At 41.1% G+C, this 24,175-nt stretch overlaps 1 protein-coding gene across 3 annotated transcripts in view; it reads left to right on the top strand.

Moving 5' to 3' along the window:
* Positions 1–21,363, top strand: part of LOC127503844 (inactive tyrosine-protein kinase PRAG1) — a 29,840-nt gene extending 8,477 nt beyond the window's left edge. For 2 of the 3 annotated variants that reach the window (XM_051878007.1, XM_051878006.1), the window contains 5 exons: positions 3,623–4,008; positions 4,657–6,002; positions 12,680–12,825; positions 15,051–15,709; positions 18,664–21,363. In XM_051878007.1, coding sequence (XP_051733967.1) covers positions 3,751–4,008; positions 4,657–6,002; positions 12,680–12,825; positions 15,051–15,709; positions 18,664–19,737 — 3,483 coding nt within the window. In that variant the 5' untranslated portion in view covers positions 3,623–3,750 and the 3' untranslated portion in view covers positions 19,738–21,363. Of the gene's footprint in view, positions 1–3,622; positions 4,009–4,656; positions 6,003–10,419; positions 10,744–12,679; positions 12,826–15,050; positions 15,710–18,663 lie in introns of those variants that run through there. The other variant, XM_051878008.1, reaches the window with a different exon arrangement.
* The last annotated feature ends 2,812 nt before the right edge of the window (positions 21,364–24,175 follow it).

Here is a 24,175-nt window from a genome sequence, read left to right on the forward strand (position 1 = left end):
TAATTTACTATGGTAATCAAAGTTTCTGCCTTAAAATATTTGCTAGTTATTGTTAAAAACCATAATAATAAATGACTGGATCTTCTTCAACCAAGATTCAGATGTCATTTTGTTTATTTGTTTTCAGATTATATCACATTTTCACTACACTTACCGTAGTAGAAACTGTAAAACTTTGGTGAAACTGTGGTCACCATGGTACATTCATTCTGGAAGAGTTCTGTTTAGCTGATGTAAAAAAATCACTGTTAAGTTCAGTTCAGCTCCTTTAAATCTACCAATGGATCACCAATGGATTCATATGGAATGTGAAGCTGCTGAACTAATCTGAACCAATCAGAACGCATCACCTGCTCCTTGCATGCTGGTTTATTAGAGACCTTTGTCAGTTTAACACATTAACGCAATGTTCTGAACTGCTGATTAGCGTTCAGGTGTCTTTGACACTCCAGAAGAGTTTGAAGCTCTCGAGGAGCGTCTCCCTTCCCCCTGCGCAACATCTGAAGGCGAAAACATTCATTGTTCACGAGTGTTTTCAGCTGCTGCAGGAACAAAGAGCTTCTCCTTCTCCTGTTGTGTCTTGGGTTTTGACTTGTCAAACTTGTTGCCAGCGAGTCTAACGGCGCGACTCGACCCACATTCCCCTCGCCACTTGACCTGCCCTGAGTAAACACTGAGAAACACTTCAACCTGCGGCCACAGTTTATCAGGCTTCACGTGGTCATAAACGTCATCAAGCTTCTGGTAGTTGAGGATTAAGAGCTGCTTTTGGATCATCTGGAGTATAAATATGGTTTATGGGTGATATATGAAATGTTAATTATTTGATCTGCTTCTTATTTAGACATTTAGTTTCCTAAAGGCAGCGTCATTAGACCAGTATCACTATTTTCTTCTGTTTTAAAGCATCTCTGATTTAGAGTTGGAGTTGGTCAGATCAGTTCATTTCCGTGAGTTCAAAATGTATTTTTACCACTTTTAATCTATTTGGTGACAATGGCTGTTTGGTTGAAAAGCATCTGCTTTAAAGGGATAGTTCACCCAAAAATGAAAATTATCCCATGATTTACTCAGCCGTCCTAGGTGTATATGACTATCTTCTTTCAGACGAACACAATCGGAGATATATCAAAAAAATATTCTGGCTCTTCCAAGCTTTATAATGGGAGTGAATGGGGGGCGAGATTTTGAAGCCCAAAAAATCCATCATAAAAATAATCCATACGACTCCAGGGGGTTAATAAAGGTTTTAAATATGGATATTTTTTCCATCACTTCACTTTAGATGCCCTTTATTAACCCCCCATGGATTATTTTTATGATGGATGGATACACTTTTTTGGGCTTCAAAATCTCGCCCCCCATTCACTCCCATTATAAAGCTTGGAAGAGCCAGAATATTTTTTAATATATCTCTGATTGTGTTCATCTGAAGATAGTCATATACATCTAGGATGGCTTGAGGGCGAGTAAATTATGGGATAATTTTCATTCTTGGGTGAACTATCCCTTTAATTCATGCCATTTTAGAGTAAAGATTAGATTGCATTCATGAAGTCTGTTTTCATGTATGACTCTAGCTGTCTGATTGTTCATGCAACTCTTTAACATTGCAAAATACACAACAAATTAAATATTTAATCGCTGTAACACATTTGTTTAATGGCTTCAGATGGTGTCTGCTTTTAATTACCCATGTGACTCATTTTTAGACTCTTAATTAAGAAATCAGCTCATCACTTTTTTTAAAAAGAAGAAGAGCAGCAGGTGCTGGAGTCCGAGAGCGAGTTTCTAAACCACAAGTGCTTTGTTTGCAAACGCGTCTTCTTTGCACGATGACTCAGTTCGATACAGGAATCTATTCGCAGCAGCAGTTGCTGTAGGTCTTTAAGGGCACAGCTGGTTAACACAGGAAATAACGTGACCTGTTTCAAATTAACACTGCATTCGTGAACCTGAGCAGCTGATTACACGCCCGCTCAGAAGTGAGCTGTTTCCGGTTCGGTGTGGCCTGTTTGATTTGGTGGAAAAGTTCAGCCTCAGGTAATGATTCACTTTCCTTTGGAAAAAATGGAGAATGTCACCATAAAGATGATTCTTTGAGTCATTTCCAACATCACATCACTCTTTCCATGACTCGAAGAGCACCTATTATGCTTTTTTTTCATTTTCATCCTTCTTTAGTTCCAAAGTTCTTCTCTCTGAAACGCCTCCATCTTGAGTTTTCTTCACAATATTCCTCATTTAAATAATTCAGAATAAAGGAGCGGGGCCTGGTTGAGTTAGTTAGTAGTGAGTTGAAACTGGCGGTTATGGTAAGGGGCGGGACATTTCCCAAACACCAATCACAACACACTGCTCCAACCGACCAATCAGAGCACATTGTGCTTTTCAGAAGGAGGGGCTTCATAGAGACAGGAACTAAACAGAGCGTTACTGACAGACTGGGAAGAGAGGAGCTGAACAATGGAGAATATGAGGAAAATAATCAACATTCAAGCATGAAAACCTGTTCTTGTAGAGCACAAAAACACACTCAAGAGCATAATATGTCCTGAAAGGTTTTCACCAGGGGAGTGAAAACAAATCTGGCCGTGTGAGTTTTCGCACCACCGCTCGTGTCTGGTGGGCGAGGAGCCGCTCTAGACGTTGTTGTGGTGTGAAAGCTCACCGTGGTGTGAGTCTCCCCTGCACATTCCACACATTCCAACCTGTTAGAGATCGTTCCGGCGGCGATGGCCTTCTAGAACGTGAGAACACATTCCAAGGTCAAACGGAGAGAACAGAAGAGCCTCTAATTTTGGCGGCCTGGGAAAGTGGCGTTAGAGATGGACGGGGTCAACAATCTACTGACCTTCAATCAATTGCTGTTGAGTCAGTGGGTCTGTGTGGTAGCAAAACAAAGATTATTTGCATTTAAAGACTGTAAAACAAGCCATAATACAAATATAAATGTGTATTATATAATTTAAAATTATTTTAATTTGCTTTTATTTGGCCATTTTGTTACTAAGAAGTCGTTAGACTTTTAACCCATTTCTGAGTAAATATAGATATCAAATGTTGTCTAAAATCTGTACAACTTTGAAATATATTGGTCAAGCCCTACTTATTGGTGCGCTGAAGTCATTTCTCCTCATGTTTGAACAGAATTAGTTTAATTAGTTTCATTATTCAGGCTGTGGTCGAGTTTCGTGTGATTCGTGAGGTCTTTCCAAAGGAAAGCTTTCTATAAAGGGAGGGACGTGGAACTGGAGGAGCGGATTTGCACCTTTTGTTTTTCACTAGCAAGCGTGAAGTACTTCATCTGATTATTTAGGCCAAAGTCTCTTACACAAGTGCATTTCCTCGTCAGAAACATACTTGAAATGTACAAAGGTTTTTGCAAAGCTTTAAAGGTAGTTTTTTTTGTGTGTCGACAATTCTAGGGCCTTCATTTTATTCCCCCAAATTCATGTTTTTCCATTTTAAGTTTCCTAGACTCTGTATTTTAATCATTAAAAGAGTTTTTTTAAAAAATGATTGATAATAATAATAATAATAATAATAATACAATTTAATAATTAAAATTTCAACAATAACAAGGGCCATATATCTGAACTTTTATCTTGTGTTTTTTCAGGTTTAGATGCTGCTGATCTCCTGCCCTGCTCTGTACTGCAGACTATGACCAACCACCACCGACCCGTCACGGCTGGTTCCGCCCGGCAGTAGAGTCCAATCAGACGGGACGTCGAGGTCTGCGTTAAAATGTCTGTGTGTGGCGAGTTTGCAGAGCACGTGTGGAAACCAGGCTCCTGTAAGAACTGCTTCCATCCTCGCAGCGCCCACGGACAGACTGGCACAGCGGGCAGCGCCTGCGTCCGAACGAGTCTGATCGGGGAAGATGAGGATGGGGTGACGTCTCCCTCTCCGTATAGCAAACCCACCATCGCTGTCAGACCCACCATGATGAACATGGACATTACAATGGAGGTCAAGACGGACATTAACATGAATACAGAACAGGTGAGTTCAGCAATGAAAATATAAGTGGATGAACTCTTAAACTCATATTATGGTGAAACAGTGGGTTCAAAGGGGCAGGGCTTAATAAACATTCTCCACTACATGGGTGGAGACTGGAATGTCTTTGTAAATGCAAGATAACAGTCTGCCATGCAGTTGTATATATGCTTTACAGGAAGGCATTGATATGGACACATTCAGACTGTTTAAACAAAGATAATTAGATCACCACCCAAGGGCATTGGTTCATTTCTGTGACTGACTACAAAGCAAACACAGTTAGCCTCATAAAGGCGTCTGTAGAGTCGAATAAGGTGACTGAGTGGTTATTTGTATTTGGGTGAATAATAATTGTCAGTATAATCAATGCATTGCCTGTTTTTTGCCTGTCAGATTTCACCAAGGTGTCTTGTTGTTTTTTTTTTTTCATTGGCGATGAATAACTGATTTACATGTTTTTATAATAAGCCGATTTTAGATGGTTATGGTTATGTAGCTCAGACAGTAGAGCTACATAGCAAGACAAAAGTCACGGGTTCAGTTCCCAGGAAAAGCAAGCACTGATAAAGCATGCAGCATGAAAGCATTTGGAAAATGCGTAAATGTGTTTGAATTCTTCCCAAGCTTATTATTGCTTCTGTGTCTCAGGACAACCAGAAGACCTCTGCTGGACTAAAGAAAGCTCTGGATTTGGCTCCTCTGTACATCGATAGCAATGGATGTAATAAATCTCTAAGAGAAACCAATATACAAAATGGGAAGATTTTCTCCCAGAACGTTTGTTCTCCCACTGGATTATCCAAAGACTGCATGATTATTAGCAGTGTATTTGTGAGCCAAGAAGATGGCTGCGTTTCCCAAAGTCCGAAAGAGAACGGGAACGGTAGCCCCTATAGACAGATGACCAAAGTGGTCAAGAGCACTTACACCAATGGTGATTCATGTCTTCACAACGTGACTCAACAAACCAATGGAAACGGTGATCGAGTTACGAGTCCTTTAAGAGTGTCCGTAGAGGAAAGGCAAGCCAGAACCGCACCAGGGAATGTGGTTAATGCAACGACCAATGGGACGCCAAGTACTTCACCATCTCCAATGACTCCAGACTCCTTCCACGAAAGCCTGTCTGACTCATGCTCCAATAGGAGCAGCACGGATTCGTTACTGGGACTCCGGAGTCCTCAGAAATCTACGAGCACTCCACCAAACGGGCTTAAGGAAAGCGAGCCGATCTATGCTGAGAGCACTAAGAGGAAAAGACGAACTCCGTGCGTCCAATCCTCTGAGTCTGAAACAGAGGTCAGTGCAAACGACAATCAAAGAGCAACCATCACAGTCATGGCCGCCCATACCGAAGAAAATAACCGGACGTTTTACTTGAGCAGCCCGGATTCTGCTGTGAGCACTCAGTGGACCCACTTCAGCCCAACTGTGCCCAAAGACTCATCAAGCCTGGCATTTACTTGGCCAAATTCTCCTGATGCAACCCAAGCGACCCCTAACTCGTCCACCCAACCCAAGCCTCAATCTAGTCCCCCGGTTCCACCTAAGATTAACTCCCGTCCACCCAGACTTGGTACCTCCAGTCTCTCCTTAGCACCGTTATCCGAGCTAAGCTTCAATGTAGTTCTTCCTCCAAAAGACACGACTCCCGTTTCCTCCCAAAGGGACGCCAGCGTCATCACTGTCCCGGAGCGGAAACACAGGAATCTGGAGGGCTGTATTGATGAGGTGGAAGAGGAGGTCGAGTCTGAGAGGACAGCCCAGAAATCAGGCTCTTCTACTCGGCCGGGCGACTCCATCAATGGTCCCGCTGTTCGGGGGTTTGCGTCCAGAGAATGGAAGAGCGAGAGCAGTGCGACGCCAGGCACTGCCAACAAAAGCACCAGTCAGACGCAGGCTGGCGTCCCAGAGGAGGACAGCAAAGCCACCGAGAGCATCAACACCAGTCGAGATCCCGCGCCGCCTCCGCCACCTCCCAAAAAACACCACCGGTGAGAATTACCTCTTTATTTTGTGCTGCTTGCCATGTACCCGGATATTAACCAATTGATTGTATAGATACTTATCCTTTAATGGAGCCAGACTAGTCTTAGTGTTTGTGCCATTGGAATTATACATCCAAAATTGGCCTCTCAAGTTTTATTTACAGCTGGGATAATTTTAATACCCTAGTTTCTGAGTTGGGTAAACTTGAGTACGTTTTCCCCACAAAATCTACATTGCTTTGACCATTTGATGCATATTGTATGACATTTCCAATAGCACATGAAGGGAGCATAAGTACAGAGAACTGAATGTTTTTGTTTGTTTTTCCGTGTCTTGTTTGCCTAAAAACTCTTAGTGTTGTCAGTGCGAGTTCTGTGTTTGTCACCGATCGGTCTGATTTCGTATTGTGATTGATTCATTGTGAAACAGTCAGTGTCTTGGTATTGTTTTCTTGTAATAGCCCATAATCGATCCGTGATTGCTTGAGCTCACAGCTTAGTGATTTACTGAGATGAAGTGTTAATTCTGGTGGTTTATTTTTTCTCTGAATAGAGTTGATTGTCGTGTCTCGTGAGTTTCAGGCCAGTGCTGGTCTCTCGGTTCTACTCATTGTTTGTTTGGCATTCATCAGATCTATTCACGCTGCTCTGAATTCAGCTCCTGTTCATCAACGCATTTGATTCATTCGTAACGATGCTTAACATTAAGTGTGATTTGAGTTTTCTGTTAATAGGGTGCTTGTCTTATTGACACGCCAGTGCACTCTAAAAAATGCTGGGTTAAAGACAACCCAAGTTTGGTTGAAAATGGACAAACCTTGCGTTTGGGTTGTTTTTACCCACATATTTGGGTTGTTTTTACCCACATTTGGGTTGTTTTTACCCACAGATTGGAGATTGGGTTGTTTTAACCCGGAGATTGGGTTGTTTTAATCCAGAGAGGGGGTTGTTTTTACCCACAGATTGGGTTGTTTTTACCCACAGATTGGGTTGTTTTAACCCAGCGATTGGGTTGTTTTAATCCAGAGATTGGTGATTGGGTTGTTTTACCCAGTGATTGGGTTGTTTTACCCAGCGATCGGATTGTTTTAACCCAGCGATTGGGTTGTTTTAACCCACAGATTGGATTGTTTTTACCCAGAGATTGGCGATTGGGTTAAATGTTTGCCCAACCTGCTGGGTAGTTTTATTTAAAAATGACTGTATTGCTTGCTTAAATGAACCCAAAATATATTGAAAATTAACATTTATTAATATGTTTAGTAAATGAACATTTATTAATAAGTTTAATGAATAATAATTAAACAAACTTGTATTAAATTGCTTATTAATAAATGTTCACCAGTAATTATGTCTCTGATTTTTAATTTCCAACATATTTTGGGTTCATATTAAGCCAGACATATAGTCATTTTTAAATGATAGCTGAGTTAAAAAGTTTGGGCAAACATTTAACCCAATTACTGGGTTAAAACAACCCAATCGCTGACTTAAAACAGCCCAATTGCTGGGTTTGTCCATTTTCAAGCCAACTTGAGTTGTTTTTAACTCAGCACTTTTTGTTTGCGGTTGGCCTTTATTTCAGGCTGAACTTGATCCGCTGTCGCTCTCGCTCTGTCCTGTAATATACGTGTTAACCACATCACCTTTAGAGAAGCGCCTGCTAGATCACATCTCTGCCCCTCAGAGCTATTTTCATTAGCGTGTGGTTTATTTCTTCTCATGTTTGACTGACTCACAGGCACATTTCAGGCTGAGAGTGCGTCACTTTGCTCCGTGTCAAAATAAACCCTGCTGAGATCGGCATGTTTTCAGGTTAAATACATCTGTGGATTCCTGTGTAGCCGTGGACACTGTCCACAAAGATCCCGTACCCATGGTGACGATATCGGAGCATCCAGGCGTATTCGGACCCGAGCCTGTCTGTCGCGACACGCCGTGTTTTTACCATCAACAGCAAAAGTGTGAATTCAAGCCCTGTGTTTCTAATCAAGTGCTTTTTGAGATAACACAGTCAGCAGTTTCTGAGGTCTGTGGGTGTTGTTGGGACATGTCAGATACACAGAATCATGGTATGGATGAGTGAAAGTTACAGCGTTTCCCACACTATGGTTTGGGAGTTGATGAAAGTCGGTAACCTAAAATGAGTCATTTCTATAATTAAATATTTTATTTATTTGTGATGTTACGGCCCTGGGAAGAGCCCCTATTATTATTATTATTATAGTGTAGTATGATGCGGCGATACAGCTGTATGATGTCGGAGCGAGCAGAGACTCGTCTCACAGCTCAAGTTCCTCAGCGAGTCAAACTTCAGTGTTTCCAAAACAAACCTGCTGCAGATCAACCTGTGCCCAAAATGACCTGAAGATCCAGCTCAGATTCACACACATGAGTCCACCTGAGATCTTATGATAACAGTTGATTTAGTTCTTAGCTCTTCATCAACTCCATTAGGGAAATCTACATAAAATAAACCATTATTTAGGAACAGAGAGTGTAAATGGGTGAAGTTATGAACTCTTCTGATGAATCATTTATGGAGCAGATGGTTCTCAAATCTGCTTCTCCAGCGGGACGAGCAGAAGCTGGAGTGGGTTCAGATGTTGAAGTGTTACTGCAGACGGTGAGCAGCAGGTGTTTGTGATGTTTGGAGCTCGTCGGGTCGGTTCTGTGGTTTTTTTGGCCGGACCCGTCGTTCCTCTGAGCGTCACTCGAGCTGAAGACGGTTTTAGAGTCGAGCAGATGACCGGCGCCGCGAGGGTTTGTTTCCACGCCTCGGGACGCGTTCTGTTCTGTTCGGATGTGATATTAGATCAGGATATTTTCATTTTCACACACACACGCTCGAGCAGAAGCAGTGATTCACGCTGAGAGCTGATGCTGAGGTAGGTGTGTTTCTTTCAGGTCCTGTAGCGTGTGTTGGAGTGGTTCTGTGGGTCATGTGTCAGCAGGTTTAGACGCTGGTCGTCCTGCTGTGTTTGTGTTTGTGTAGATTCAGCAGTTGTTGGTCAGCTGGACGATTCACTGTTCTGACCAGCAGCAGAAACTGACGCTCCGGATCCGCAGGTGTGGATGAAAGTGTTTCTGTGCAGCGACGCTTTCGGACGCTGCTCTCCGTCCGGCAGTTCTCGGAGGGATTTTTAGCACATCGCTATGCAGTTGCTAGGGTGTTCTGGTGGTTGTTTACTGTTTTAAGTGTGTAGTGTGCAGCAGGAGTTTATAGACTCTTAATCACAGGAAACACGAGAAGACACACACACACACACACACACACACACACACACACATCTGTTTTTATGCATTTACACACACACTCGCACACACATCCACACAAATGCACACACGCACGCACGCACACACTCTCACACACTCACTCACAAACACAAACGTGCACACACATACACAAATGCATACAAACATGCACGCACAAACACGCGCACACACATACATGCACGCACACACACTCATCTGTTTTTATGCATGTACACACACTCACACACTCACACAAATGCACACACACAAACGCACACAAACGCGCACACACACACTCACATACACAAATGCACACACAAACGCACACACAAACACGCATACACACACACACACACAAATGCATGCACACCAACACACAAACATGCACGCACGTACGCACAAACACGCACACAAACAAATGTGCACAAACGCGTACACACAAACGCGCACACACATGCACACGCACACACATACTCACATACACAAATGCGCACACCAACGTACACACAAACACGCATACACAGACACACACACACACGCATGCACACCAACACACGCACGTACGCACAAACGCACACACACAAACATGCACACACACACACACACTCACATACACTAATGCGCACACACAAACACATGCACACCAACACGCATACACACACACACACACACACACACACAAATGCATGCACACCAACACACACACAAACATGCACGTACACACAAACACACAACAAACACGCGCACACAAATGCACACACACAAACATGCACGCGCATGCATGCACACACGTGCACACACACACTCTCTCTCTCACTCACTCTCTCACTCACACACTCACACTCACAGGAAACGCCGCTCTACTTTTAGAGTCACTCACCACAGAATCAAGATACTTTGAATCACGGATCTGTTGCGTTCTTCATTCTATTCTTCACATATAGTGCACACACACACACACACACACACACACACACACACACACACGTTTCATGTTGGTGTTTAGTCGTGACTGGTTTATGAGAGCAGCACACCTTCATGTCCTCTGACAGATAAAGTTGTGTGTCTGTTGTGAGAGAGAGGCTGTGGTTTAGAGGCTCAAGCGCACTTCCTTCATTTCTGCACTTCACTTCTGTGTGTGAGTGTGTGCGCGTGTGTGTGTAAGTGTTTGTGTGCGTGTGTGTGTGTGTGTGTATGCGTGTGTAAATCAGTACAGAGGAAGCAGCAGCAGTCAGACAGTGAATCGCTGCTCCGTCAGAACATCAGACGGTCTGACAGGGAACACTGATCCCAGGTCAGGTTGACTGAGCGTGGAGATCAAGGATGATCCGCATGAGTGTCTGTTTTCACTGGGACGGATGTGCCGGTCGATGATTTGATCCAGGCACACGCAGGACTCTTATGTGTGATGGACGTGAGTCGCTCAGTTTGACGTCTGTCTGTGATCTGATTGGTCGAAGAGAAATAACGCCTCAACTTCTGGATTCATGAGGTCACTTTCACAAATGCTTTTGCTTTTCTTTTATGTGCATCTCCATTTGGGAGTCGAACCTGTGAACGTGGTGTTGCGAGCACTGCCGGCTGATCATATTCTTGTGCTTCATTTTTAAAATGTTTGTCTGATGAAGGTCTAATTCATTGAAATGTTGCTTCTTTTCAAATACTTTTTGGTTTAATTCACTTTCCCGCTCAGTTTTGAGGTTCATGCACCTGTATACAGTCGAGCGATTCCTCAAATTTTACTTCCGATTATGATTTGGCTTGCAACGGTTCATATAATTTTCAACAATAATTAATAATAATTGTGCAACTTTTCTGTTTTGCAATGATGCTCTAATTTTGTCTCATCTTGATTTATATAATGAATACATTTTTAAGTAGTATTCAGTAGGTTGTGGAAGTGAACTAGTTGATCTTATTTATCATATGTTCAACTATTTTATTTTTATACGATTTATTTGTGTGTGTGTATGTGTGTGTGTGTATATATATATATATATATATATATATATATATATATATATATATATATATATATATATATATATATATATATATATATATATATATATATATGGGTCATTGACAAATAAGGTTTTTAAAAGTGTAAATTAAAATGTTTATTAAGTGTTGAGATTATGTGGTTTTTATAATTAATTAACACTGCTTTTGTCTACAATCAAACATTTTATATTTAGTACAAGTTTTTAAAATATTACAACATTGTCCATGTTTTATAGCGGTTGTACCGAATGACCTGATGTTTCGGGACATGAGTATGATCAAGTGAAAACATGAATTATTCAAATAGTTAAGAGAGAGTTAGTGACTTTGATTCATGACCATGTGGTCCTTTGCAGGTGTCTGAATGATGTCTCATCCTGTCACATGATATTGACCACATGATTTGATACAAAATAGTCCCTTTATATTGGTTACTCCAAATGACATCAATGAAATTCATCTTTACGGACATTCTTCTCATAACAAAGCAACGACTTCTACACATAATTTCAATACCATTTTGCACTATGTTGATATATGATGTTATAAAATCATGCCAGAATAAAAAATATATACATTTATTACATTTTAAGGTATTTTAATCACAAATTAAAATGGCTGTATTGGCCTTTGGACGGTTAAACCGAATGACACTTTAAAATCTTTAAAATATCTTTATATGTAGCAAAATATAATTAAAACCTTTTGGATTCAATAAAAGAGATCTAGTTGTACTACCTTACATACTTTGGATGTCATATCTTTGTTTTTTATTATTAAGGCCTTTGGACAAAAAAATGACCCGTCATGTCATTGACCCAAATGTATATGTATGTATGTATGTATATATATAAAATATATGTGTGTGTGTGTGTGTGAGACTGTTCAATTGTATTTTTATATTTATTTAAAAGTGTGTGTGTGTGTGTGTATAATATATATAATTGATATAGAATTTATTTTCATCTAATTGTCAACTTATTTATTTATTTATTTATTTATTTTTTTATTAGTTCTTTAGTTCTATTATATTCAAAGATTCAAAAACAAGTTCAATAAATGCATTATGTTTCCAAAGTCAGTGAGTGTTATATAATCATAATCTCAATATTGACTGTCTTGATTATGATTTTTGCCATAATCAAGCATGATTTTTTGGATGTTCACGCTGATTTTTTTTTTCACTTGTTTGTCTGAGACATTTTAAGAGAGACTGAGACAGTCGACAGATAATGATGTAATGACACATCGAGGGAATTCACTTGTTTCCCTCGAAACCACAAACTTAGATTTCCTCCGAATCGTGAACTGCTCAATACGTGTGTGAGTGTAAACCAGTGCCGTGTGTGTGTGTGTGTGTGTGTGTGCTGTAAGTGTTGGACAATCTGAGATGTGAGCATGTCATGTTGTTTCACTCTCTGCAGGGTGTGTAACCGTTTGAGTGGCAGTAATATGGATCTGGAGCGTGTGGGTCAGCAGGGGTCAGTCGAGAATCTGAGCCAGTCGCTGCGAGGACTGAACTGCTGCACCACCGCGTCCACAGACAGTCTGCAGGCGCTCTCTGACGCCGGTGAGTACCACACACACACACACACACACACACACACACACACACACACACACACACACACCCCCACCCCCACCCCCACCTCAGTCCTCATCCAGCACTACCTGATATTACACCTGAGTTAGGATTTTTACTCTTTAGTTCTGCTCATTGTCAACATCTGTCTACATACACAGCTCCCTTTGTCTATGTAGACAGATGTTGACAATGAGCAGAACTAAAGTGTAAAAACAGAATCTGCTGTTGTGAATGAAACTTCCTTTACTGAAAATCAGCCGTGATGAAAGGGGAAACACAGCTTCGGTCCTTCCTACCGATCCTATCGCTGTAGATATGAACTTGTTCCCAAAATGCACTGGGGTGCAGAGATAATGAAGGGATGAAGAGAGGAAATCAGGGTTTGTGTTTATCACAGGGCGTCTTTCTGACGGTTTTCCCCAATGAAGCCACTAATCTTCCTCTCCAGCCCTTCATTAGTGCGTTTCTCTCCAGGGAACGTCAGTCAAACCACAGACAGACAGAGAGAGAGAGAGAGACCTTCTGAACGAACTGACGCAGATGCTGAGATATTCTCTGTCTATTTACAATAATATAAAATATATTTAATCATTGATATTTCTGTGTAGATCAGTTGAGATCAGGACGTCTCATAATCCTCTCTGAATTATTCATGTATGATCCATCCGTCGTTACAGGCCGTGGTTCAGTCATGTGATCTGTCTCTGGTCTTATGGGTCACAGAGCTTTTTTTAATCAGTTTAAGACCTCGAGGCGTTTCCCGTTAAACAGTAACCAACCACACACACAGACACACAGACACACACACACACACACACACACACACACACACACACACACACACTGACATTATGTACAGCTATTTTATCATCTGTTTATGAGGGGCTGTGTGTGCATGTGTTGAGTGTGTGCGTGTGTTGAGTGTGTGCGTGTGTTGAGTGTGTGCGTGTGTTGAGTGTGTGCGTGTGTTGAGTGTGTTGTGTGAGTGTGTTGTGTGAGTGTGTGTGTTGAATTTCTGTGTTGTGTGTGTTGACAGTGAGTGTGTGTTGAGAGTGAGTGTGTGTTGAGAGTGAGTGTGTGTTGAGAGTGAGTGTGTGTTGAGAGTGAGTGTGTGTTGAGAGTGAGTGTGTGTTGAGAGTGAGTGTGTGTGTTGAGAGTGAGTGTGTGTGTTGAGAGTGTGTGTGTGTGTTGAGAGTGTGTGTGTGTTGAGAGTGTGTGTGTGTTGAGTGTGTGTTGTGTGAGTGTGTTGAGTGTGTGTTGACAGTGTGTGTTGACAGTGTGTGTTGAGAGTGTGTGTTGAGAGTGTGTGTTGAGAGTGTGTGTTGAGAGTGTGTGTGTGTTGAGTGTGTGTGCAGTGCGAGTGTGTGCGTGCGTGTGTGTTGAGTGTGCGTGTGTGCGCGCGCGCGAGTGTGCGTGTTGTGTGCGAGTTTGTGTGTGTGTGTGTATTAGAATGTGTAACAGCATTGAAACTACAAGACAGAAACAGGAATGAGGAACATTAAGTTTCATTTTTATTCTTTTCTGATTGTCTGATATGAATCATAAAGAAATGAATTATGATCATATGATTCACTGATATTGATCTCTGACTGTGAATCTGGTATATAGTAGATCTTTCAAGCTCTCTTTAAAGTCCAGATTTTAGTGTTTTATTAGCAGAAAATATCTTGCATATTGTGTATAAATCAATATGCCACTCATAATCATGCTGTTGTTCCGAATATCAGTCATGTGATCATCAGTTGTGCTCTTATTCACACATGTAAATAATATATACACACATACACATACTTATACATACATATTTAAATAAATTATATTTTACATCTACTCAATTTATCAATGTAAGGCTGAACACCGTTACTGACAATCCTCATTTTGGCTGCGTGAGATTCTCCAGCTTTGTTGTTGTTGAGCGACCGAAGCGCGAGCTGTTAAAGCTCCGCCCTCTTCTGGAAAGGGGGCGGGAGCAGCAGCTCATTTGCATTTAAAGGGACACACACAAAAATGGCGTGTTTTTGCTCACACCCAAATAGGGGCAAATTTGACAAGCTATAATAAATGATCTGTGGGGTATTTTGAGCTGAAACTTCACAGACACATTCTGGAGACACCAGAGACTGATAGTACATCTTGTGAAAGGTGCATCCCCTTTAAAATAATGTATTAATATCTTTCTCTTTCTCTCTCTTTCTGACCATGTGACCTAGACTCCACCCTTCGCTCCTGCCCCTCCCCATTTCCCAGCAGCCCGTTTGGCTCCGCCCCAGCGTCGCCGCAGCCCGACGGGTTTCCCAGCAACAGCCTCGCTCATCAGCTGCAGCCGCCTCCGTTGCCGCAGAAGAAGCTGGTAAACCGCGCCATCTCGGCTCCCATTGAGTCAGGCGTCAAACCGCTCACCCGCAGCCGCCCGCGCCTCCCCTTCAGCGGGTCGGAAACCAACATCAGCCACCCCGCCGCCGCCGCCGCACCTCCGTCCAGCCCCGTGGACCCGCGTGCGCTCTTCTCCTCCAGTGAGTCTCTCGAGCGCCCGCGGACCCTGGGGAACGTCACGTCCAGCTCGTCGCCGCAGCTCAACACGCTTCCGGCCGCCGGTTCCACGCTGCAGCTGCACGCGCTGCTGAGTAACATGGACAGCCGCGAGGGCATCTACTCCAAGCTGGGCGGCCTGTACGCGGAGTCCCTGCGGCGTCTGGCACTGAAGTGTGAGGAGCATTTCACCCGCAGCCAGAGGAACACGCTCAGATTCGACGAGAGCAACTGGTCACTCTTCAAACTGACCTGCAACAAGCCCAGCTGTCTGTCCGGAGACGCCGTGTATTATTCCGCGTCCTGCGCGTCAGACACGCGCAACACCTACGCTGTGAAGGTGAGCGAGTCGTGACATCAGAACACTATATGCAGACCAGTAATAAATATTTTTTTATGTTTTTGAAAGAAGTTCAAAATTTAGTTCTCTCCTGGGTCAGACTGAAAACCCAAAATATAAAAGTGATTTTTGGGAGTGGAACGGATGGTCAGCAGTAGGTTATCCCATAACCTGGGTCCGGCTATCAAAAAGGCACAATCACCTTTTCGCTTCAGTCGGGACTCCAATACCTGAAGCACAATCTCAAATTCTTTACAGGCTGGTGAAGAATAACAAGATCTGAGAGATATGAGGGTGCTAGACCATTTAACTACTTTAAATATTAATAGTAGGGCCTTGAAATCAACCCTATGCCTGACTGGTAGCCTCTGAAGGCATGCTAAAATCGGAGTAATTCTGTCCCTCTTTTTCTTTCCAGTCAGTAATCTTGCAGCAGCATTTTGAACCAGCTGGAGTCGGTTCATCAATGACTGGGAGAGGCCTAGATATACGACATTGCAATAGTCCAGTCTGGATGACTGTCTCCAGATCTTTAACTGAGAGCAGAGGTTTTAGCTTAGCACCTAGATGAGTAAATTTTGATGACAAACTTTGATGTTGGCTTGAAAAAGCCTTGTCTGAAAGTTTGAAATAACTTCGAAAAGCTTGAAGTTTGGAGAAATTACTCTAAGAAGTCAATAAAATGTTATTAACATGTTCTTATACATTACTAACATGTTTGAATAAGTTGTTAGCATATTTTAACACATTAACGTTTCTTAGCATTATTTAGCATGTTGCAGGCATGAATTAACACATTGCTAACATGTTGTTAGCATGTTTTTACCATGATTTAACATTGTTAACATGGTTTGTCATGTTTCTAGCATGATTTAGCACATTCCTAACATGTTTTAGCATGTTGTTAACATTTCTAACATGATTTAATACATTGTTAACATGTTTTAACATGTTGCTAGCACGATTTACCATTTAGCTTGCATGTTTTAACATGTTGCTTGCATGTTTCTAGCATGATTTAACACATTGCTAACATGTTTTAGTATGTTTCTAACATGATTAAACAATTGCTTACGTTTTAGCATGTTTGATATGATTTAGTATGTTGTTAGCATGTTTCTACCATGATTTAACATTGTTAACATGATTTAGCACGTTTTTAACATTTGTTAACATGATTTAGCACGTTGCTATCATGTTTCTAGCATGATTTAGCACGTTGCTATCATGTTTCTAGCATGATTTAGCACATTGCTAGCATGTTTAAACACATTGCTTGCAGGATTTAACACATTGTTAGTATGTTTTTACATGTTGCTAGCTTGATTTAGCATGTTGTTGGCATGTTTCTACCAAGATTTAACATTGTTAACATGATTTAGCACGTTTTTAACATTAACATGATTTAGCACGTTGCTATCATGTTTCTAGCATGATTTAGCACATTGCTAGCATGTTTTAACACGTTGCTTGCAGGATTTAGCACATTGTTAGTATGTTTTAACATGTTTCTAGCATGACTTAGCATGTTGTTAACATGATTTAGCACATTGCTATCATGTTTCTAGCATGATTTTGAACATTTCTAACATGATTTAATACATTGTTAACATGTTTTAACCTGTTGCTAGCACAATTTACCATTTTGCTCGCATGATTTAACACATTGCTAGCATGTTTTAACATGTTGCTAGCATGATTTAACAGGTTGTTAGCATGATTTAGTACGTGTTAACATATTTCTTGCATGATTAGAACATTGGTAGCATGTTTTTGCAATTGTTGCTAGCATTATTTAACAAGGTACTAGCATGTTTTAACATTTTTGCTAGCTTGATTTAGTATGGTGCTAACATGATGCTATCATGAATTAGCATGTCGTTTGCATGTTTTAAAATTTTGCTAGCATGATTTACCATGTTATTTAGCATGATTTAGCACATTGCTAACATGTTTTAACATGTTAACATGATTTAGTATGTTGTTAGTGTGTTGTTAGCATGATTTAGCACATTGATATGGTGGAAGTAGGTTAAATACTCAGCAAGAGTTCATGTGTGAAAGTTTTGACCCCCTCAATGATAGTCCATGGGATTTCGCATAGTTTTGATCGTGCGGTTTATGAAAACTGTAAGTCCGACCAATTAAAAAAGATACAGCAGCCGAGTCAGAGCAGTCTGACGGTCTGAGCCGAGTTTGGTGCTCAGCTAGAACGGTTTGGGCCGCAATAATTTTAGAAATTTGGTCTCCGAAGAAGCTTAAATAGTAGATCAGTATATTGACTGTCAAGCCAACATAATAAACTTTATATAAACTTGTAAACAGATATATAACTAACTTTTGTTTTGTTTGTGTTCCAACGCAAAGTTTCTCGAGAGAACGCAAATGCATTAAAATATATTTTTTTCCTCCCATCTCATATTTTTTTCCTTCACCACGTCCCTCTAGGGTCTCTGTAATATTGACAAAATATGATAGAAATTAGAAAGAGGACACAGGACGAAGTAAGTAATAAAGTAAATAATAAATAGCTGACGCAATTAACACTGCGACCCACAATCATAAATGACTCGCTTCGGTCTCTGCGAGCGTGAGAACTCGTGTCAGCGTCTCTGACAGCCTCACATTCATCAAGGTCGTGTTTCCCGCCATCAGACAGATGCATCAGAGAAACTCGGCAGCGCTTCCCTGCAGGGCGTGAGCCGCGGTTCACACCGGCTGACCTTTGACCTCAGAGAGAGAACTGCAGAATGAGTGATCCTGTTAGTTAGTGCAGTTTGCCAACTAGTACTTATAGTGATGTGATCACACCATGTAAGTCGTTTATTGAGCTGATCAAATAAATGCAGCGTTTATGAGCAGAAGAGACTCTTTCAAAAACATTAAAAATCTTACGATTTAATACAAACAACATTTGAACATCATAACAGGTGCTTTCCTCTCTGTGATTGCAGATCTGTAAAGGCCAGACGTCCGACAGCAAGCAGGCGCATCTGTACGGCCTGTCTGTGCAGCAGAGCGTCCCGCCTCACTTCAGCCTGCAGCAGGACTGCGGTCACTTCATCGCGTGCGTGCCGCAGAGCATGTTACCCAGCGAGGAGCGAGCGCCGGGGCCGTCCGAGCAGGAGCGCGTGGTGGTGATCACCCGCGAGGTTCCTCACCAGACCGTGGCGGATTTCGTGCGGGAGTGGGAGTCGTTCCACCGCGCACAGCCGGAGGTTTACGAGCGGCGCGTGTGCTTCCTGCTGCTGCAGCTGTGCACGGGACTGGAGCATCTCAAAGCGCACGGGGTCACGCACCGCGACGTGTGCATGGAGAACCTGCTGCTGGTGCAGCACCGCCGCTCGCCGTCCGCAGACGGGACGCGCCCCGACCCGCAGCAGCAGAGCCTCCCGCGCCTCCTCATCAGCAGCTTCGGCAAATCCAAACGCCGCAACGCGGACGAGGTCGCGGTTTGCGGCGACTCACGCTTCAAGCGAGATCACGCCCGTCTGGCGCCTGAAATCGTCTCCGCCGCGCAGTATCGGAAATTTGACGAGTTTCAAACCGGCATTCTGATCTACGAGCTCCTGCATCGCCGCAACCCGTTCGAGGCGACGCCGGCCCTGCGGACGCAGCAGTACAGATGCGAGGATCTTCCGGCCATCCCTAGCGTGTCGATCTACTCGTCCGGCCTGCAGAGGCTCGCGCACCTCCTGCTGGAGCCCGACCCCGGCCGACGCGTCCACATCCAGGACGCCAAACGCATCCTGCAGGCGCTGCTGTGGGGGCCGCGGCGGGACCTGCTGGAGCAGCCGTGGGTCTGCGGGAGCGCGCGGAGAGCCGGTCCGCCGCGGCACGAGGGGCTGCTGAACTGGCTGGACGTGAAGCGAGCGCTGCTGATGATGAAGTTCGCCGAGCGCTCGCTGGAGCCCGAGCGAAACGCCGAGCTGGAGGACTGGCTGTGCTGTCAGTATTTCTCCACCGCAAACCCCAAATCACTGTGTCAAAGCGCGGAGCTGCTGTACAACCTGCCGTTCACACACTGAACCGGGTCTGTTTAAAGGACTCTCTTGAACTGGTTTTGCTCATAAAAGCGTCTCGTGTGCATGCGGCATGAGATCAGATGTGTCTAAACACTGTGTGTCCTTCACTGGAATCAAACACCAGCACTGACGGACGGACGCTTGCGCTTTAACATTCCACCCTTTCATTTCATCTTTTCTAATGTGTTTTTAAATACTTATGGAATAACAAAAAATTATATTCTACATAAAGGAAGTCTTTAAGATTCTCTATTGGGACATTTTCATGAAAACTAAAAAGCAAATGTGAAATATATATGTGTGCTGTCAAATCGATTAATTGCATCTAACATATGTTTGTTTACATAATATGTGTGTATATTATTTGTGTATATGTCTATATAAATAATGCATATACATGTTATAATGTGTATATACACACATAATATGTAAACAAACTTTTGTTTGATGTGATTAATCGCAATTAATCGATTTGACAGAACTCATATTAGTGCTGTTAAATCGATTAATCCTATCTAACATAAGTTTGTTTACATATTATATGTGTATATATTATATTTGCTTATATTTTGCAATTAATCGATTTGACAGCACTAATATATATTTTGGACAGTTTATTAAAATCTGCATAAAAGAGGAAGAACATGTGGATGTGTGAAATTCTTTATTAAATTTGGTTTTGGGAAAATGTGTTTAATTCTCATAAAAATAATGTCAGAAATCTTAAAGACTTTGTTTTCTTTATGCATAAATTAATTTCTTCTGATTTTGAGGTGAATCTGATCAGCAGTTTTTGATCTTGAGTTCTTCTCTGTCGTCCGGAAGCATGTCTTTGCTTTATTCCTCACAAACACTGCTTCTTCTGAAGTTGCTCTGAAGCTTTAAGGCAGCTGAAGGGGCTGCTGGGTAAATGTGACCCTTCGTGTTGATCTCCGTCTGATGGATTTGGGTTTGTGCGGCTGGTAAATCTCTTCAGAGAGAGAGATAAATGTGTGTCACGCAGACGGACGGTGCTGACGCCGCAGAACTCGAAGCGCTCTGCGGGATTGGAGACGCGTCCTCGTAAAAACGGCTGTAAAATCTGAGAACATCTCGTCTTCCTGCCGGTCAGAGGCGCATGAGGCTTTGATTAAACTTCCTGTTTGAAGTGGTGTGACTTCCTTGTGCAATATTTCTATCTGGACACTTACACTCAATGTCAAAATTACATGTTTTTTTTCTTCCATGCTAATTGTTGATTTATTTCGAGTGCCTTTTGTCGTTTATTTTTTCAGGTTGAAGCCGATTGTAAGTGTAAAACATGATCCTTTCAAACTGTGAGTCTGGAATTTCACAGGAAGATCTTCAGATGGTTTTGTTTTTTTTGTATATATAAATTGTGAAGCGGGTCTTAACAGCTTGATTAAATCACATACGGTGTGTTTATATGTTCATAACCCTCATATTGTTTATTTCTGTAAAGCAGCAGTATCTGTTTGGATTTTATTTGTATTCAGAGACGCAGCGTCCTTCTGTCTTCAGGAAAAAGATGTTTGAATGGAAAACCACTGGATATAAACGTCCTGTATTAATATACTGTGTGTCAAAGACATCTGCATCATACAATAAAGTGTCAGATATTTTCACAGATTACTGATTGGCTTTCTGTCAGTGAATGAATGAGAGAAAATGATTTTCTGTAAGTCGCAAAGAGTTTATCAACTGATTGAAACTAAAAATGTAAGTTTAGTTTAATAAAAGGAAACTCAAATATTATGTTATCCGAACAACATTAGTGAATCTAAGTTAATTTGACCAAAGAAAAAACATGTTTTTCCATTACTTTAACTCGTCAAAAATAACTGAAACAATTTCAGCTTGTATGAGATTGAACTGGAAGTCAGTTTAATAATAATTTAAATGAGAAATGACTTGTACAGCCAGTTTGATCATACTTAAACATTTAAGGCGGCAACTGAATTGAAAATGTTTTTAGTCTCGTTGTGTAAATTTGACCATGAAAATGATGTGAATTCATTGAGCTGAACATGTGATTTGAACACCGGTCAAAGTACATGCACAGGTGAATGAGATTCACATTGATAAAATGATGTTCAAAGTCCAGAGGGAAGCTCTGACGTGCTCAAATTAACTTCCAGATCCTCAAAGTCTCCCTGCGTTCACTGATAGGAGGAGGGAATGTCTTGCTGGGTTCCCCGAAATCTGCCCGGTGATTCCAGAAACCCTCCTCTCACTCACACACACACACACACACACACACACACACACACACACACACACACACACACTCTTTTGTCATAGGTGGAATGTGTTGCCATGGAACGCTGGCCAATGGAATGCTGCTCCCGCGAGTCCAGAACGACCTGCTGGACAAAAGGCTGGATTGGGCTCTTTCTGTCTCACTGACTCAACAGACAATAGAGGCTTTAAAAGAGACTAATTAACTGAAACCTGAGACTGGATCGTTACCTCTGACAGTCAAACCCTGGAGCAGAATCAGTGATTTATCCACACAGAATCAAGTTTGTGATCATGTTCGTTCAACAAGTGAACACTTCATCATTACGGTGAAGCTGCGGGACTTCAAAAATGGAACATTCCTTAAAAAGTCAGACACACAGGAAGTGACATCATTTGGAGCCTCACGGCATGAAGACATATGGAGGCCCTTTTCTGACACATAAGAAAAATAATCACGCTTTGATAAGTCAAAATTATGACACAAAAAGTCAAAATTATGGCATCATTATTTTTATCTTATAATTATGACTTTTAAAATATTATTGACTTAGTATGTCATAATTTTGACTTAATTTTTGTTATAATTTTGACTTTGACATAATTTTAATTTTTTGTAATAATTTTGACTTTTTGAAATACTTCCAACTTTTTTATATCATGATTTTAATTTTGTATGCAATAATTTTGACTTTTTTTGTCATTATTTTGACTTTTTACTTAGTATGTCATAATTTCCAGTTCTTAAGTCATAATTTTGACTTTTTATGTAATAGTTTTAATTTTTTATGCAATAATTTAAACTTTTTGTCATAATTTTAACAAGTAATAAATTCGACTTTTTATGTCAGTTTCGACTTTGTTATACTTTTGAATTTTTATGTCATAATTTAAATTCTTATGCAATAATTTCAACTTTAAGTAATAATTTCGACTTGGGTTTTTATGCAATAATTTCAACTTTTCAACTTTTTGTCATAATTTCTGGTTCTTAAGTCAAAATTTCGATTTTTTATGTCATAATTTCGACTTTGTCATAATTTTGACTGTCATCATTTAAATTTTTTCATCAAAATTTTGACTTTTTGTCATAATTTCAACTTTTATGTCATTATTTTAATTTTATGTAATAATTTAGACAAGTAATAATTTTGACTTGTCATAATTTCGACATTTAAGTAATTTTGACTTTTGTCATAATTTTGTCATAACTTTTTATGTCATAATTTCAACTATTTAGTATGTCATAATTTCCAGTTGTTAAGCCATAGTTTTGACTTTTTATGTCATAACTTCGGGTTTTTATGTCATAATTATGGCAGCCTACCAGAGCATATTTTTTCATATGTGGCAGAAATGGGCTTCATATGAATTTAATCGAATTGCTTAGAATCAGCACAAATCTGCTCATTGGGAGTTAAAAGTATGATCATGATTAAAATATGGTTAGCAATATATAACAGTGTATAATTCCACACAGTATCTGATTCTGAACAACATCTACTTTTAAAAAGAGCAAATATATTGTAGTTTAACATATAAAAAAGGCCACGAGTGAAGCTTCTGTGCTCACATTAATCATATCTCTCAAACCTCAAACCCTTCATTGTGTCTCATCCTGCATGAATCAGACTGAAAGATCTCGCTGACAGACAAGACAGCATTTCATTTAGGGTTAGGGAAGTTTACGTAATTTACAGGAACCACAGTAGCGTGTCTATGCAGGCGGCACCAATTATAGGATTAAATCACCTATTAAAAATAATCTCTGCTCTTTTCTTCCTTTTTGATGTTTTTGCATGGTACAACATGTCAGGGTGCAGTTCCTAATGTTTGTTTTGTTTAACATCAGCTCTATGAGACAGTGAGAACAGCTCCGTTTATTGGACAACAGTGACCTCCAGCGGTCACTTCCAGATACTGCAGCCTGTTGCAGTGCTCACAAAACTGAGCATGCGCAATGTCATGATCACGATTTACAAAACAATCCCACACTGAATGAATAAATTATTATGAAATAAATATGAAATATTTAAAAATAGTGTCCCGGTTCTGGATTACCTACTTTAACAATCATTTAACTGATTTGAAAATATAAATTGATAATGTGTTACGTGTATGCCAGGTTAAACAGATGTGTTTTTAGTCTAGATTTAAACTGACAGAGTGTGTCTGCTTCCCGAACAATGCTAGGAAGACTGTT

The sequence above is a fragment of the Ctenopharyngodon idella genome, chromosome 21 (genome assembly GCF_019924925.1).
Source record: "Ctenopharyngodon idella isolate HZGC_01 chromosome 21, HZGC01, whole genome shotgun sequence".
Classification (NCBI taxonomy): domain Eukaryota; kingdom Metazoa; phylum Chordata; class Actinopteri; order Cypriniformes; family Xenocyprididae; genus Ctenopharyngodon; species Ctenopharyngodon idella.